The 16362-nt window shown below is 40.6% G+C and overlaps 1 protein-coding gene across 1 annotated transcript in view; it reads right to left on the bottom strand.

The window, feature by feature from the left end:
* Positions 1-2334: 2334 nt before the first annotated feature.
* Positions 2335-16362, bottom strand: part of LOC114565968 (rho GTPase-activating protein 29) — a 29900-nt gene continuing 15872 nt past the window's right edge. Inside the window, exons 4-23 of the mRNA XM_028594310.1 lie at positions 15609-15705; positions 15254-15326; positions 14924-14984; positions 13476-13625; positions 13001-13065; positions 12757-12867; positions 12077-12157; positions 11476-11643; positions 11115-11252; positions 10176-10363; positions 8559-8728; positions 8116-8250; positions 7455-7553; positions 6322-6485; positions 5820-6008; positions 5515-5652; positions 4977-5209; positions 4131-4431; positions 2632-3516; positions 2335-2532 (exon numbers count right to left, since the gene is read on the bottom strand). Of these exons, the coding sequence (XP_028450111.1) occupies positions 2335-2532; positions 2632-3516; positions 4131-4431; positions 4977-5209; positions 5515-5652; positions 5820-6008; positions 6322-6485; positions 7455-7553; positions 8116-8250; positions 8559-8728; positions 10176-10363; positions 11115-11252; positions 11476-11643; positions 12077-12157; positions 12757-12867; positions 13001-13065; positions 13476-13625; positions 14924-14984; positions 15254-15326; positions 15609-15705 (3644 nt within the window). The remainder of the gene's footprint in view (positions 2533-2631; positions 3517-4130; positions 4432-4976; positions 5210-5514; positions 5653-5819; positions 6009-6321; positions 6486-7454; positions 7554-8115; positions 8251-8558; positions 8729-10175; positions 10364-11114; positions 11253-11475; positions 11644-12076; positions 12158-12756; positions 12868-13000; positions 13066-13475; positions 13626-14923; positions 14985-15253; positions 15327-15608; positions 15706-16362) is intronic.

A 16362-nucleotide genomic window follows, 5' to 3' on the forward strand; every position in this document is an offset into this window, starting at 1 on the left:
AAGCAGTTGATCCTTACCTCTTATGGAATGATATAAAAGTCGTACGACATCTAGGGAAACAGGTTCACAAACAAACTGAAGTAGTGGAAAACATTGAGCAAGGTAGAAAGAGCTCTGTATGACTCTGAGCTGCCCACTCTCTCTCTCCTCTGCCTGCAGGTCAGCAGCACTCCTAATCTGATTGCTCTAATCTCCCAGCTCAACATGGGCAGGCAGAAAAAAAGACAACAGTCATCCATTTTGAGGGAGAATTAGGGGGATATCTGCTAGAGAGGAAAAGAAGGTGGCCCTGTGGTGGAGAGGGGTTACGGAGAGAAGTCAAAATGATTGTCAAAGTGTCGGTGATCAAGATTTACCTTCACAGTTATTGTCACTCCGCGAGAAAAGCTTTTAGCTAAATACCTGCAAAATAAATCTACACAAGAGATTTGACGTAGTTACATAAGAGCTACCAGCCTCAGAGATAAGACGTTTTTGTTTCACACACGTCTAAAATGACTCACTCCTCTGAGCAGCTCAACATTGCGTAGCAGGTGATTAGGTTGGGGGAATTGAAACCTTGACAGTTGGACATTAAAAGCACTTGGACCTGCTGTGAACCGACACAGCTTACCCTAAAACTGCATTCTCGAGGCTTAACCCTGCGCAAAACCAGTGGCTCAGGTAGCTTGGTGTATATCACGTCACACAACTCCAATGTGTCTTTCTCTGATTTGTCAAATACAGCAAATTATAGCAAAACCTCTGACTGGATCCATTGTAAAATAAACAATATGATGCAATGTCACAGGGAGTGTAAATAATACACATAAAAGAGAACATATGTCTACAGGGCTACAGAAAACAAAATCACAAAAGGTTTCAGATATACTGCAACTCGGGTTTCTCTGAGGCACTGAACAAATATTAGAATAGAGAGGAAATGATTAGTTGATTAGTTGATGGGCAGAAAACTATTGGCAACTAATTTAATAGTCCATTGCTTGAGTCATTTTTCAAGCAAAAAATGGTAACACCTGAAGGTATCTACATAAGAGTGACATGACACTGTCATGACACAGTCATGAACCCTAACCCTAACTTGTCACGACAATGAACGAATCAATGACACTTACTAAAAGAAGTGTTATGTCATAAACGCTTAGGACTTGTTTATAATTTTTTATGACAGGGTCATGTCACTCTTATGTAGAAAACTTCAAGTGTTACCCAAAAAATTCTGTTTCAAGATTCTTAAATGTGAGAATGTTCAGCTTTTCTCTGCAAATTCGTTATCTTCGGGTTTTGGACTGTTGGTCAAATATAACAGGTCATTTCTCCTTATGTGCTAGGAAATAGTGATGGATTATTTATAGCATTGCAATTTGTCCAATTCAACCACGAATCTGATTGTATATATGTTTGAAATAGACAAAAGGCTGCCATTTAAAAAAAAGAAAAAGGACACAGTGATTTGATCCATAGCATATATAACACACATAAGGTAATCACACTTATAATGGTTCTCCATTTCTCTGGCACTGAACAGAAAGCTAAAAAAAAACAACTAAATTTGAACAGAAGTAACAGTTTAAAATGCATTTTAATTTGCAGAAAGCACTGTTACATGCCTTTTTTCCTTCTGTATAGTCACAACTATGCGATGAGACAAAATTACTGACAAACATGCAGTATGTATAAATGAATATAAAAAACGTAAACAGATACATAAGGTTTACATACTGACAAAAGATGTACCAATCACAGGCAACGAAGGACAAACTTTAAGGTAAAAATGTTGAACTCTTAAAATGGAAAACCTCATGTTAAAATTACTTCCATCAGTTCCTTGTGGAATAAGAAAAAAAATTAAGCAAATTTGAACATTAAAAGGCAACATTAGAATTTGAACCTACGTTAAGTGCATTGTGTGATTACAATAAAATATAATTTCATAACAAATAAAACATTGTACATGAACTTAAAGGTCCATTGCAAACGAGAATGATAGATTTATAATTCTTTACAGACAGATGTGGTTGGCAAATATTCTTTGACATAAAAATAGACAATTTGTGTATTTGTTTTTTAATGGCATGACACTGAACATTCAATGTTGGCATCATATTTGTAGTATTTGCTTGTTTTGAATGCTTGAGAGACCAACCACTGTTGACATTTTGACATGAACATGTAAAATACAATATATTAGTACTTATAACACTTTCATGGTTTATTTTTTACAGGCCTAAATCTTTTTTCGCCATTTGTATGATAAAAACAAATGTTTTCCCCCCAGTATACACTATGGCACAGATACATTAATATTTACAGATATAATATGTTTTTTTGGCGTCAGACAAAATGGGCCTCTCTGTGTTCAAGCTCCTGCAGCCGCCGAGGTCGCAGTCTTTGGTAGACGGGTTTAGTCTCACTGGGGCTGAGGTCGTCAGGGCTGCTAGGGGGGGGGGACTGTGGGGGCGAAAGGGTAGCCGAGGTCGAGCCCCCGGGGTCAATGGCGCTTTCAGTGGAGTCCTGTGTCTGGAGCCATGTCTGTGGGGGGCTTGTAAGGGCAGGGGACTGGGTAACTACCTGGGCAGGGTTTGTGGGGGTGAGTGATGAGGTGGTGGCGGTGGTGGCGGTGGTGGGGGTGGTGGGGGTGGTGGTGGTGACAGTTGTAGTCCAGTTTGGAAGCGTCCTAGCTCTGCTGTTAATGGAAACAGGGGGCTTGTAGAAAGTTCCAGGAGGAGGCTGCAGAGTTCTCGGTGCCCTGAGCGTTAGTGGAAGGTTTGGAGAGCTGCTAGACTTACTAAGCGAATTATTTGTGTCATTTTCCCTTTTAGAAGTCCAGCCAGGCTTGACTGGCGCTGTGTAGGGCTTGTTGGAGAATATGGTGCTCACAATACTGGTGGTAGGGACCACAGAGGCAGCGGTTACAGTGACAGGCAACGTTGCCTTCACCGGTTGTACTCCAGAGCTGGCGGATGGCAGGTTGGCCACAATCATAGCAGTCCTAGGTGTAACATCATAGTGCTTGTACTTCCTGTCCCACGTTCTCCTATGCATTGACTGCGTGTCAATGAAAGGAGTGATGTAGTAGGTGCTAACCCTTGACGAGCTACTTTGGCGAGCCTTCTCTGGCTCTGGTATCTCCTGTATAGTTTCAGACACGGGGTCCCGCTCAACAGAGCTTACATCAACTTTAGCAGCAGTGTTACGGTTATTCCTCTCGCTGATCTGGGCGGGGGTCGGCAGGCGTTCAAGCGGCATGCTGATCGGTCGACACACATGTCTGGTGCGCTGGCTGCGTAGCTGGACCTTTGGTGCCACGGCGGTGGTGGAGGGGATGGTGGTGCTGGGACGGCCAAACACCAAGGTTGACCTCTGAACTTCTCCTTCACTAGAGGTCTGCATCCCGTTGATTCTGTCCAGGGCTGAGACATCTGTCCCGTCTCTTCCTGGCTGGACCTCCTGAACCTCGCCCACGATGTGCGAGGACGGGATTATTGATGAGTATCTTTTGTACACTTTGGCTCCCTGGAGAGACACGATAAAACGATTAGATTACAATCTCTGAATCGCATAATAATCAGTATTCAATTAAGTTAACATTGCTTGAACAATGTAAATGCCAATAATTACATTTCGTATCACAACAATAACATACATATTTCATTTTATATTTCTCCCATTTAGCCGTGCTAACTCCTATTACACTGTCGGACTCACGATGGACAGTTTGGGAAAAAAGAATCAACCTTTATGCAGCAGAACCAGCGATATCACCTTTTTTATTCCACGGATTCTTCTTCCTAGTCCAAACCTGGCGCCTACATAACCCACAATGCTACTCGACTTCCAACAGTTCGTTCAGAGATTCAGGTGTGTTATGCTAGTATCAGCTGATGTAGCCTAGAGCTGCTAACCTCAAACAGAGATGAGGAGCGGGCTATAGAGGTCTGGTATCCTCACTTCTTTTAACTCCATTATTTTTCATTTCATTGAGCCTGTAGTCCTCTGCCCCAACCGACGCTGACTAAATTTATCAGACTTACTGTGGAGCCACAAAAGGCTGTATAACACATTTTTCCCACTTGACTGCTCACATTCTTTACAATGTGATATGAGAGCAGCATTAAATCCCTCCTCACCTCTTTGATGTCCATCAGGGAGGTGGAGTGTCTGCTGAGCCGCTGCACCTTCTCTTGAGGGGTGAGTCTGGGGGACGCCTGGCCAGTTGTGGTGATGTCAGAGCCAGACAGAAGTGATGCATCAAAGACCGCTTGGAAGTGTCGCACCAGCAGCTCCACCATAAGGGCCTGGTAGGGGTAGTCTACCAGCGAGGACAGGGACACCTCAGCGTCTGTCTGACGTGGCTTGACCAGTGTGGGGCCAAAGATAATACCCAGGTTACTCGCAGTCATCTTGTTCTCCTCTGCCTGTTCAGTCACTCTGAGGTAGTAAAGAGTATGGATCAGTTTAAATTAATAAAAGACATATTTAAGGTATTGTTTGAGTATTTTATCTGGGTTGTAAGGAACCGTACATTGACTTAGAACTACAGATAGATTGACATTCTGCAGACCAATATTGTCCCCTTTATAACATTTTAAAATTAGCTGGTCAGTGTTTCCATGGCAAGAGGTTTCACTGAACAAGTTGCTAACAATCCCAAGCCCTTTTCTGACATGTGATGATCTTAAAGTCTCTGCAATTAGTCTAGCAAATACAATGAAAATCACCAAATGTAAATATTAGGGACCCAAGCAAAGAATCTTCAATCTAAAAATATTAGTGCTGGTGACAGATTTGAAAACCAGACTATGAATACAGCATGAGTTTTAAGCACTTTGTAATACTTCCTCTGTGCTAAAAGGAAGTCTCTGTTTCCCTTTGTGTGTTATGAGGAAGTTTGTGCATCAGTACATTTGTGCAGAGAGCGACAGACAGAAATCCTTACAATGGACTAGCTCCGGGTGTTTGTTCAGAGCCCTTACCTGTTTAGGTGGGCTATCAGGAAGCGCAGAGTCCTGTAGTTGGTAGTAGGCAGCTGGTGGAGAAGGTCTCGGATCTTGAAAAGGACTCTGTTGAGCTGGATGCTTGTCCCACCTTTCTCTCCTGCATGGGTGCTCTGAGGTTTATCAGCCTCCTCCGCAATCACTCTTTGGCACTCTTTGGCCAAGCCGATAATGTCGTTGTAGTATCGATACAGGATCAATGGCTCTGGTAACTGTACACAGAAGGGAAACCGTGATGCGTTTTGTGTTCTTAGCAGTGGGAACTGTTGTGTTAAGAAACCACCAGTGAATGTATAATGAATAAAACGGTTGTTTCAAGCAAGTACAAATATAAGAGTAAAAGCCAAAAGGTCAAAAGCTACATCCCAAGTTTAAGCAGCATCTTTGACCAACTGCTTTGTTAAAATAACCCATTTCATAAAAAAAGAAGGTTACTTGTGCAATGCTACATACCACAATATGTAATGATTTGCCCACTAATTTTAAAAAGGCCATTTAACTGTTCAGTAAGACCCACCTGTCTCAGGTAGAGTTTAAGGACATTGCTGATGTCGTGAGGTGAGAGATCAGACAGCTCAACCAAGTCCTTCCCGTTTTCAAACGCCTGACACAGCTTCTCGACACGTGATTTGGCACCATTTACTCGATAAATCCCCTGCGAAGAATAAACAGGTACACAGATTGGTACATTTTTACTATAACGGATAATCCTGACATATCCAGGTAAGATAATAAAATATCTTCAACGTGTATGGCTTGAAAAAGCACTTCAATCCAAAATATCAAGAGATAAACATAAATAAATACACTGTCCAACTGTACCTTGATGTTAAGGGCTCGACACTCAATCTCAGACGTGCATTTCTTGATGATGAAAGGGATACCATCTGGGCTGTCCTTTGCTGCTTGGGTAAAGTCGATACCAAACAGGTGTAGTCTACCTTGCAGCTTTTTATGGCCACATTGGATAGCAAGTGTCTCTAAACACTTCTTATGGCAGGCCAGGGAGCACTGGCAAAGAAAGGAGACAGAGACTGTTAAATTACAAAATATGAGGTGGCTGATTGATTAATACATAGATTTTTTGTCTCTTTGTAATTTATCAGTTTTTGCACCATATTTTTTTCTTGAAATACAAGTCGGCTGCCAACTAGCAACACATAGTGGCTATGTCCTCTTACATTTAGTAAGTTAAATGGTTATTTGCAATTGCTGCAATGTTCGAGATGCTTTGGAAGATTCATGTCCTGCTAATCTATTCTGCATAAAAGCACACAACACCATTATCATTTGCCTAGCTTAAGAAAGAGTATATGTACTGTACCTCCTCACACTCAGCTCCATGGAAAACCACCAAACTATCACACTCTCTGCACTTAGATGGGGCTCGTAGTTTTCTCAGTTTATGGGTTTGAGCAGCTTTGGACATCTGAGCATTTCGGAAGGGACCCGGAGAGCTGGCTGTCTCGGTCACCATCTCTGCCAGACCTGAAAATCAGAGGCACTGATGAGGGAACTTACTAGACAGGTGACTAAAAGTGAACCTCTGTGAGGACAATTAGAGAAGTGACAGGTCTTGTTGATGTCACGTCACTAAACGGTAGCTTGGAGTAGTTTTTATTTCCTGGTTGTTAACACATTAATTCACAGCCCAATTCAGAAAATGTAGAAGTGTGAAAAAAGTCACAACAGAAACGATTAAATAAACATATGATAATTAGGATCAAATAAACATGGGCACTTAATCACACAATGAAATAACAGAATACCTTTAGGCATATACAATTAGTTTAACTCATATACTGCTATAAAAATACAGGGAGCTGATATTTTATGCATAACTGTACTTCCTTATGCACACAATTACATATCATTCACAAAACAAAAAAAATAAAAATAAAAAATAGTTTGAATAGAAGAGCTGGTTTGCGGCTTTTAATTCTAAATGAGAAAATAAACATAGATACTGACTGGGAGAGCTCCACATACTGTAGATACAGGAAGTGTATGCGCCAAAACTAACATGACCACAATCTGTGCCGCTCTGTCAAGTATCAAAACATTTGATGTAAGCAAAACCCACACACCCAGTCAGGTTCGTAAAAAAAAAAAAAAACACTGTATGAGGTGTGAATTAGTCTCGCACTATTTCTCTCTCCCTTTCTTAATGTAACTGTGTTACTGCCCAAAATTGGTATAGACATTAGCATGCATCTGCCTGAAGAGAAGGGGGACACAAAAAACACAGTCATGAAGACACACACACACACACACACACACACACACACACACACACACACACACACACACACACACACACACACACACACACACACACACACACACACACACACACACACACACACACACACACACACACACACACACACACACACACACACACACACACACACACACACACACACACACACACACACACACACACACACACCTCACCATTGTCTGAAGGTGATGGTGGCTCTCTCTCATCCAGGTCATCGGCAGAGGACATGGTCCCAGTGGAGGGAGTCCTCGGCAGCCGTCGTTTGAAGTCACCTGCACATATACACACATACACATATATATATAAAAAAGTCATGACTTTGTACATAACAATGTTCAGTGATTAATTGTACCTGTAAAGTTTTATCACAGATTGGTACAAGGACAATTTCCCAGTGCACAAGAGATAAGCTATAGTGCTATACATGAGTACATTTAGTGTTGAATAAGTCATAGCTTTGCACAGTGTGGCAAGTAGTTTCAGCTCTAGAGGGAAGTGCACTAAGTGACGAGTAGTGCGTGGGTCTGGTGTTTAATGAGGAACTTACACTAAAAAGATTATAAAAAGAAGAAATACATTATGAGCGCCTTCATCCTACTTTAGCTTTGTGATTTGGATATAGAACCTAAGCTAATTTCTCTTTTCTTTTTTATCTTCTTAAGGTCTTTATTATCTTACTTAAAATAGGTTTCTATCATCTTTTAAGTAGGATGATTTGGGTGTTTTTCCAATATGATTTTGTGATCTTTTCTGCACAAATGTTCATTTGCATGTGCAAATTAGATTCAAGATCTTTAACAAATAAATTAAAAGTTGAATGGAAACTTCTCTTACCTGGACTGGCGGTGGGGGAGTCCATGGACCTCGACTCGCTGCTGCCTCCCGCACTCTCCGAGTCACTGCACATCCCGCTCTGGCTCCCCTGACTACTGGAGGCCCAGGCTCTCAGCGTGACCTGGCTTCTCAGCGCTGCAAGAAAACATAAAGACCACCCGTCACACACAGACAGAATGACAACAAAGAAACACAGATGAATGGCAGCTTCCCGTTTAGTGATATTCTTAGCGTCAGTTTCAGTTATTTCCAGAGACAAGTGCTCACACAGATATTATAGACTCATGACGAGTAAGAAGCACACAACTGTTTTGATTTTAGTCCCGGTGCATTTCCATGACTCAGAACACAGGGCAAGTCCCTGGAAGGCTCATAGAAGGACACACTGTTTGGCTTGTGTTCCCTTGAATTCACAATAGTGCCCTTTATAACGGAGTGAGCACCTTGTATGTCCGTACTGCTGCTGGACCTCGGCTCGCTGCTCTTTGCAGCCCGGTGTAGGGGACTATCCGCTTCGTCTCCGCTCAGCACATCACCAGAGGTGATGGATGTCTGCGACAGGTTGCCATGGGAGGAATGAGTGCTGCCCACTGACCTTTTGTTGAACACAAACCTGGGGAAATAAAGTCAGTGTTTAAGGTTACGTGTGATGACTTTACTATTAAGAAAGATTTATTTTGTCCCAAAGCTCAGTATTGTTGTATTACACAATGTGTGATTGACAAGATTGTAGATCAACTCCAGTGACTCTACCATTACTTCTCCAGGCACTGAGACTTTGGGTTTTCATTTTCTGGCATGTTATCGGTTTTGCCACCACCCACCACCAAGAAACCATGCATTTTTAACTACTTGGAGCAGAGTGGTATAAATAAAGCCAGCATGTTCTTTAGTGCATTATATTATCTCTTTACTACACACACCTGTAGGATCTCAGCTCTATTTAGCAAGCCATTTTATTTCATTGGAGAAAACCTAAGCTGTCTGGAGACCCGAGGTTTTTCTAATTCCATAACTGCTAACAGATGTTTATAAAAGTCAAGACGTCAACAATTATTTGTCATGAGAAACTTCAAAGAATTTCCAGAAATGAAAGTTGTGCATGGGCATAACTAAGACCGAAAGAAAGGATTAGGAACGGAAACTGAAATTAGCCCAGCCAGCAGACCACTGCAACACATAATGCAACGTCAAACACATCAGTGGCTTCACACTAGTGGAAGTACAAACTTGTCTCAAGCACTAAATTGACATGCTAAGCAACAAAGGAATTTTTTTTTTCAATCATTGCTTTACTGTACCTTATAGAGCTACAACATCATCATTAGTCCTACTATTAACTTGGTACTAACAAAGTGAAGCATTGTTTACTTTCTTAGAAGTAACGAGTGTGTAGGTGTGGGGGAAGCTGATTCTGACACTGCTTTGACACCAAGTAGATTTTTTGGGACAGCTCTAACCCAGAGCCAAACTCTCACGCTCACAATCTCCCCTGCTGCATTCAGCCTGCGCCACAGATATTTCCTGAGGAAGGGCAACAAATTCAACATGCATTCTGTCTCTCCTTGCTTCTCTCTCTCTCTCTCTTTCTCCCACTCTGACTCACTGGTACCTCAGCTGAAAGAAGAACTAGGCTATGAAAAATTTCTGAATAGGAAGGAGTTACTTAAAGACATTTTGTAATACTCTCTAAAGCTGAAGTTTAATCAAAAACAACCTTTAATCCTGAAACTATCATCTCAGCTGGACTTAATTAACATTGACTGTTTCATATTATAGCCACATGTGCAACAACCTGCTCTGTGATGGCCCGGTGACTGTGTTTAAACTACAATAATAAAGGAGTGTAGCAAGCAGAGTTCATAAGCTAATCGCTGAAAATACTTGCACAAAGGTGAGGAAGAAGTCTGACTTTATAGGGGCTGATGTCCTGTTTTGCAAAAAAGTAATAAAGCCAACTTTCTTATTCATAGCCAAACACTTTCATCAACATTATTCCTGAGTATAAATACAGAGACCATTTCCAGTGTCTTATTGTGTATATGCACATTCCTTGATACCTGGTATTGTCAGAGGAGGTAGAGTCTAAGTGCATACGCTCTTTAGGCAGATTTTTGGGCAGGTTCCGGACGAACTCAGCGTAGCATTCACCCGGCTCGTACAACTTGGCACTCTCACTCAGTGCCTGGTAGTGGGCAGGGAGCGATACAGTCTGCGCCTGCTGCATCTGAAACCAGTTTACAGTCACCTAAAGAGTGACAGATTATTTAATAAAGATGAATCATCCGTTTTCTCAATTCTGTGGACACAATTTGATTAACCACTCCAATCAAAACAATACGTACAGTGTATGTCAAATGGCTTGGTTTGGTTTTGTCAGCCTATAAATGCCTTTAACTTAGATAACCCAAGTACACTTTTTTAAACTTGACTTTCTATGCAATCTTAAAATCCATGTAATTAAAAAAATATTTGTAGCCCAAAAGTTGCCAAACCCAAGAAGCACAGCACATAGTACAAGTAACACATGAGGCTACCAGCCTGACATTAATCATTTTTGATCATATAAATTAAGTATGTATATTCTAATTCATTATGGAAGACTTTGAGTTATAGAAAATTATACATTTTTTATTATTAATATTTGTGTTTCTTAACTGGTTCTGATTTTAAATATAGGGCTGCTGTATATTATCATGTTAACAAACCATTTAAAACATAAATTTGGTGATGTTGTTTAGTGTTAGTCCTTGTATCAAAATATCTTTTAATTAAATTGAAATTGAATTTTTAATCTTGTGTTTAAATTTTTGGTTGTGCATCGTACATATAAAATATTTATGTAAAAAAAACTAAGGCAAGGCAGCTTTATTTATATAGCCATTTCAGCAACAAGGCAATTCAAAGTGGTTTATATAATAACTAAATGTTATTGAACAATCCAGTTTCCTGGCTTGTTAGCTGACTGCTAATATCCTAATAAGCGACTGTCCACTCACAGCTTTAAGTGTGAGGTCACACTGGAAGACCATCTCTCGGATCTGTGTGAGGATGGTGCTCTTGGCGTTGGTCAGATCCATCCTTCTGACGCCTGCGTCAGCCATACAGCTCTGGTACTGGTCCTGTGCCTCCTCCGCCTGACCACAACAATGGATACAGAGAATAGTGTGAGCAGGTGTATGAAATGATAAGTACAGTAAGTGTGCAGGAATTCAATTCAGATTTGGACAACTGACACATGCAAATATAAATTGTCCAGGTGTGGTAAACCGCACCTATCAGGTGCTCTGAGTAGGCTGAACAATGTTTAGGAAGCATTATAAGATGCTATTATTCCCCTCCAAATTGTCCCCTGCATACCTTCTGCAGAGCCTCCTCCTCCAGCTTCCTCTTCTTCTCCAGCTGTTTGTTGCCAGCATTAGACTGCTCCTCCTGGGAGCGGTTGGTAGATGAGTGGGCTTTCTGGTACTCCTCTCTCTTTTGGGCCTTCAGCACTCGTGCCTTACGCAAGGTTGCATCCGCCTCTTGCTGCCAAAACCACACAAGATGAACCACAAAAGCCCATTTGATTAAAATGTGACATAGGTGTGCAACAGTTAGTATAAATATAATCGGGCACGTCTTTGTGGTTGATTAGTCTTGCATGCGAAGTGACAGTAAAATGTGTGAACAGCCAGGGCATTGAGAAATAGTGAAATTATGAAACAAACAGTGCCAAGAGAGCAAACACAAAGCATATTCTTATATATCACTGATGATGAAAATTAAAAATTTATTTTGTGCTTTTGCCGAATTGTATTCCATGAATTTAGCTATACTGACATTTACATATCTGACAATCACCTGGCTGGCTGACAACATTGTAATATGTACTTTGGATTGCTGCTTTGTCTGTAATGCACAAAGGAAGACAGGTTGCATTTTTGTTGAGTGTGTGTTGAAACAGGAACTCATTAGGTACCATTTTCTTTTGCTCCCTCTGCCACTGCTCCTTGATGTCTTTCCTCAACTTGTCAAGTTCATTTTTACGGGCCAGAAGAGGCTGAAATAAGATGGAAGTTTAACAATTACACTGAGATACACAATTTTAAAAGAATAAGATTATTCTCAAAAACTTTAAGTGTGTTATCTACAGTGTATCAGAGATGCTTGTTTCCTGATCAGCAAGTACTGCTACAGAATTTTACTACTGACTAGAGCATCACAGGAAGGTTTTCTGACTTAAAAGTGCAAGAAGTCTTGGGCTAGAGAATAGTGCGATAACAAGAACTACAAATAAACATAACAAATTGAAGAAATGACTGACTTGAATGTGTCATCGTATTAAAAATTGGGCCTTGTTGTACTTTAAGAGTGCTACATTTTGCACAGGAGGCACATTCCTGCAGTCTATTTTCCCCAGCCAGAGTATTTCACGATAGGTCTGTTATTTACTGTGGGGAGAACAAGTACTGTATGTGCACTCTAAATGTGTCTTCATCATGTCTCTGCTCCATGAGACAGTCTTTGACTGTGAAATGCTGACATGAATCAAAGATAATTACTTTTCCTTGTCAGAAACCAACTAGTTTAAAGTCAGACAAGGTAACAGACGCAAGTGCCCTATGTGGACTACAGTCTACTTCTTCTTGTCACTCTTACCTGTATGAATTTATTGGTCTGAAGAGCCAGTGCAGTTTGAATAAATAGCTGTTTGTATTCAATGTCGTTCTTGAATGTGGAAACGTAGATATCACTGAATGGCATGTAGTCCTTAGAAAAATTAAGAAATTAACAACGGAAAAACTATTACATTAGAATATTTATTTTAAGACACAAGGTTAACAATTCTATATGAATTACATATTATACATTAATTAGTTAATATAAAAAGGCTTTCTGTTACCTGTTGACTGGCCAGTGTCTTAGCAGACTCAGCCATTTTGGCATAACTTTTGGCATACTCAATATCTGAAAGACAAATAGTTGTACAAAACGATGAGGAATTATTCATGTCTGTAATCACTGTCAAATAATGATTGGGTATTTTTGGGGATAAAAGCACGTGCTGTGTATTTCAACTAATTGCATATGTAATGCTGGACCAAAACAAACATAACACAACCTCAATTAACAGTCAAAAGGCTTTTATTGACTCAGGGGTCTTTTTGCAAAACATTGCAAGGACCCACAGACCTGGGTCAAATGCAAGTTACAGACAACTCTTTTTGTCTTTCTTAAACTGCACTCTAACACAAGATGGGGTGAATTTTTAGCAGAAAATTTCAATTCAGAAGTTATCACATTCTTCCCCTATATCTAGTATAAAAAGGTCCTCTGTTTTGCAACCCAGTGCACTATCAATGGTCTCAATGTCTCACCCATAGCCAGTCGTTTATCCATCCAGGCCAGAAGGTCTTTGATATACTTGGACCAGGTCTTAGCGTAGAGGAGAGCAGACTCCACCCCGCTTTCATTATTCAGCAGGGTCAAGTCAACTTCTTCCTCCCGTGCCAACGCCACCTCTGGGCCTGGAGAGACAGCAGAGGAGACACACATATCAAAACAAAGTGAATCGAAACACATAGTATCAAGAAAATGGCAAAGTGTTGGATTGATGTGTCTCAGTTCTGCTATTAGGGGTGCACCGATCCGATATTAAGATCAGATATCAGCCCCGAAATTGACAAAATAGCAGGATCGGGGATCAAAAGAATTAACAGATCCAGTTATTTATTTATTTTTTCCTCCGTCGCAGCACATCCTTCGTCATTCGTCAGCAGCACGTGTGTCGCATGCTGGAAGAGTTGAGTTAAACGTTAAGCAACACGGAGCGAGCCAAAAAGTCGGCTGTGTGGAGGTATTTCACGCTTGCCACGCCAACTAGTTTGTCGGCTGTTTGCAATGTTTGCAAAGTAAATGTTTCGAGGGGTGGTGGTAGTACTGCAAAGTACAATACTACTAATTTAATCAAGCACATCCAAAAACAATGTTTGGTAACTGTTTGATTACTATTGTATGTTTGACCAGTACACTATTTTGTTTCTACTTCTACATTTTATTTATTTAAAATTAATTTTAAGAAGTTTGATTACATTCTCTTTTCGATTTGAATGCACAATTGTTTTTTAAATAACTAAAAAAATAAGTAAAATTAAAATAATTTGTCTTAGTTAGGAAAGTAATGTTTAGTTAGGAAAGTCTGGTGCCTTTAGTCTCTTCCACATGGTGGAAGGTATACAGTTTATTATTAATTCAGATACACAAAGCCCAGGCATCGGTATCGGGACTGAAAAAGTCGGATCGGTGCATCGCTATGATCCGCTATCCCAACAGACGTGTGTGGGGGGTAAATGAAAAAACACATTTAGGTTAACATTGACAGTGTAGGAGGATGTGAAAGTGCCGGGCATCTTTTCAAAAATAGTCCAGCATCATGATTTTCGTTTACTGGTTACACTGTGTTGCACCTCTCCAAAGCCACAAACCCCATGTGTTTCCCATCCCACATGGAACTACTCCTAAACAGGCAAGGAATGCCAGATATGTGGACAGAGAGAGGAAAACGAGCAGCTAGTTTAAAAAAAAAAGCAGCAGAAATAACAGGGGTGGAAGCAGAGGCTTAGGGCGGGTCTACCTCAGGCATTCAAGAGTCTGGGGCCTAAATCACTCAGCTTACTCACAAGCTGACACTCTGGACTGCCCTGGGCTAAAAATCAACCGTTAAATGCCTTGTAAAGCAGACATTAATACCTATTACAATTCAGGATTCATTTATTTTACACCCACGTTGCTCAGTGGGATATGACCGAATGTGAATAACACTTACCCACAGGGTCACTTTTCTCTGAAAGATATTCCTCAGGAACCACAGAGACATTGTCAAAAGACTGTGAAAAAGACATTTCAGATTATAAGGAAGGAATAGCAGACATACAATCAAAGTTAGACATCAGAAGCAGCTGGGTTTTCAACACCCCAATTAAGTACAGAAAGCAAGTCTTTAAGGTTTTTTGTTTTTTTTAAATGGAGGCGTAGTAAAATTACTGCTTTAACTGCACCCTTTTGAAAACTGTCATGTTAGAAAACAAAGCTTTAAAAAAAAAGAAAAAAAAAAACAGCTTGCCCGAAAACTGGGAAAAGAAAGATGGTGTCTCACCCTGCTCCTCCTGGTCTGGGGGATCCCCAACCCTGGGCCGCTGTCCACATCTCCCATAAGGAAGTCAGAAACTCTGAGGGGAAGATGTGTAGATTTATGTCAAAAGTACAGTTTGACATGGTCAAAATTGCAATCTATTGAGTAATAAAAAGGGCTTTGAGAAATGCAACTGTAAAGTATGCGGTTGGTAACTCAGATTAAATAAACAAAAAGCAGATCTACAATTCAAAAAACATAGGATGATTAATTAAAGATTTAAGATTAAAGATTGCCGGAAGTCTGCTCTGCTTTTCTTACACACAAAAAGTAATACAAATCTAGTGGTGTTGAAAAGGTCTACAAACATTGTACTCACACATTGCCGAATGTGAATGCCAAAGTGTCAATGGATGTGTGTATCTCGCCAAATATAGCTTTTGTGTTTTCTGGGTTCACTTCCTTGAAGTTAAGGCCTGTGGAGAGAGATAAAATACACAAGAACTTTAGCCAAAATTAAATTGTATTACAGACGGGCGCCCGGTTAGCTCAATTGGTAGAGTGGGCGCCCTGTATAGAGGTTTACTTCTCGACGCAGCGGGCACGGGTTCGACTCCCACCTGCGGCCTTTCACTGCATGTCATTCCCCCCCCTCTCTCCCCTTTCATGTCTTCAACTGTCCTGTCAAAAATAAAAGAGACTGAAAATGCCAACAACAAAAAATCTTAAAAAAAAGAAATTGTACTACAGACCAGCTTATCTTAACTCAATCATTCAACAAATGTATGAACACATCTAAGCCTGTATTTGCTGGATGATGAGGTCCCACCAATATAATTAACTCGATCAAAATGGATTAAAAACCATGCATGTAATTTGTGTCAATGCATTGCATTTTTTTTCTTCTTTTCTTTCTACAATCTTGAGTTATAGAGCCCATAGTTAACTGTGTGGGGGAGCGGTTTCTCACCTCTACAAGATGTTTCAAGTAAATGTTGACATTCTCCTCGACGACACAGAAAAAGCCCCTGAGCGGTTACACACGGTCAAGAGTTTAAAGACAACACTATGAAAACCGCAACGGTGTATGTCTTCCAACCAAATGAGCAATGCCTTCTTCTGTACAGCTTCAA

Source organism: Perca flavescens, chromosome 12 (genome assembly GCF_004354835.1).
Source record: "Perca flavescens isolate YP-PL-M2 chromosome 12, PFLA_1.0, whole genome shotgun sequence".
NCBI lineage: Eukaryota > Metazoa > Chordata > Actinopteri > Perciformes > Percidae > Perca > Perca flavescens.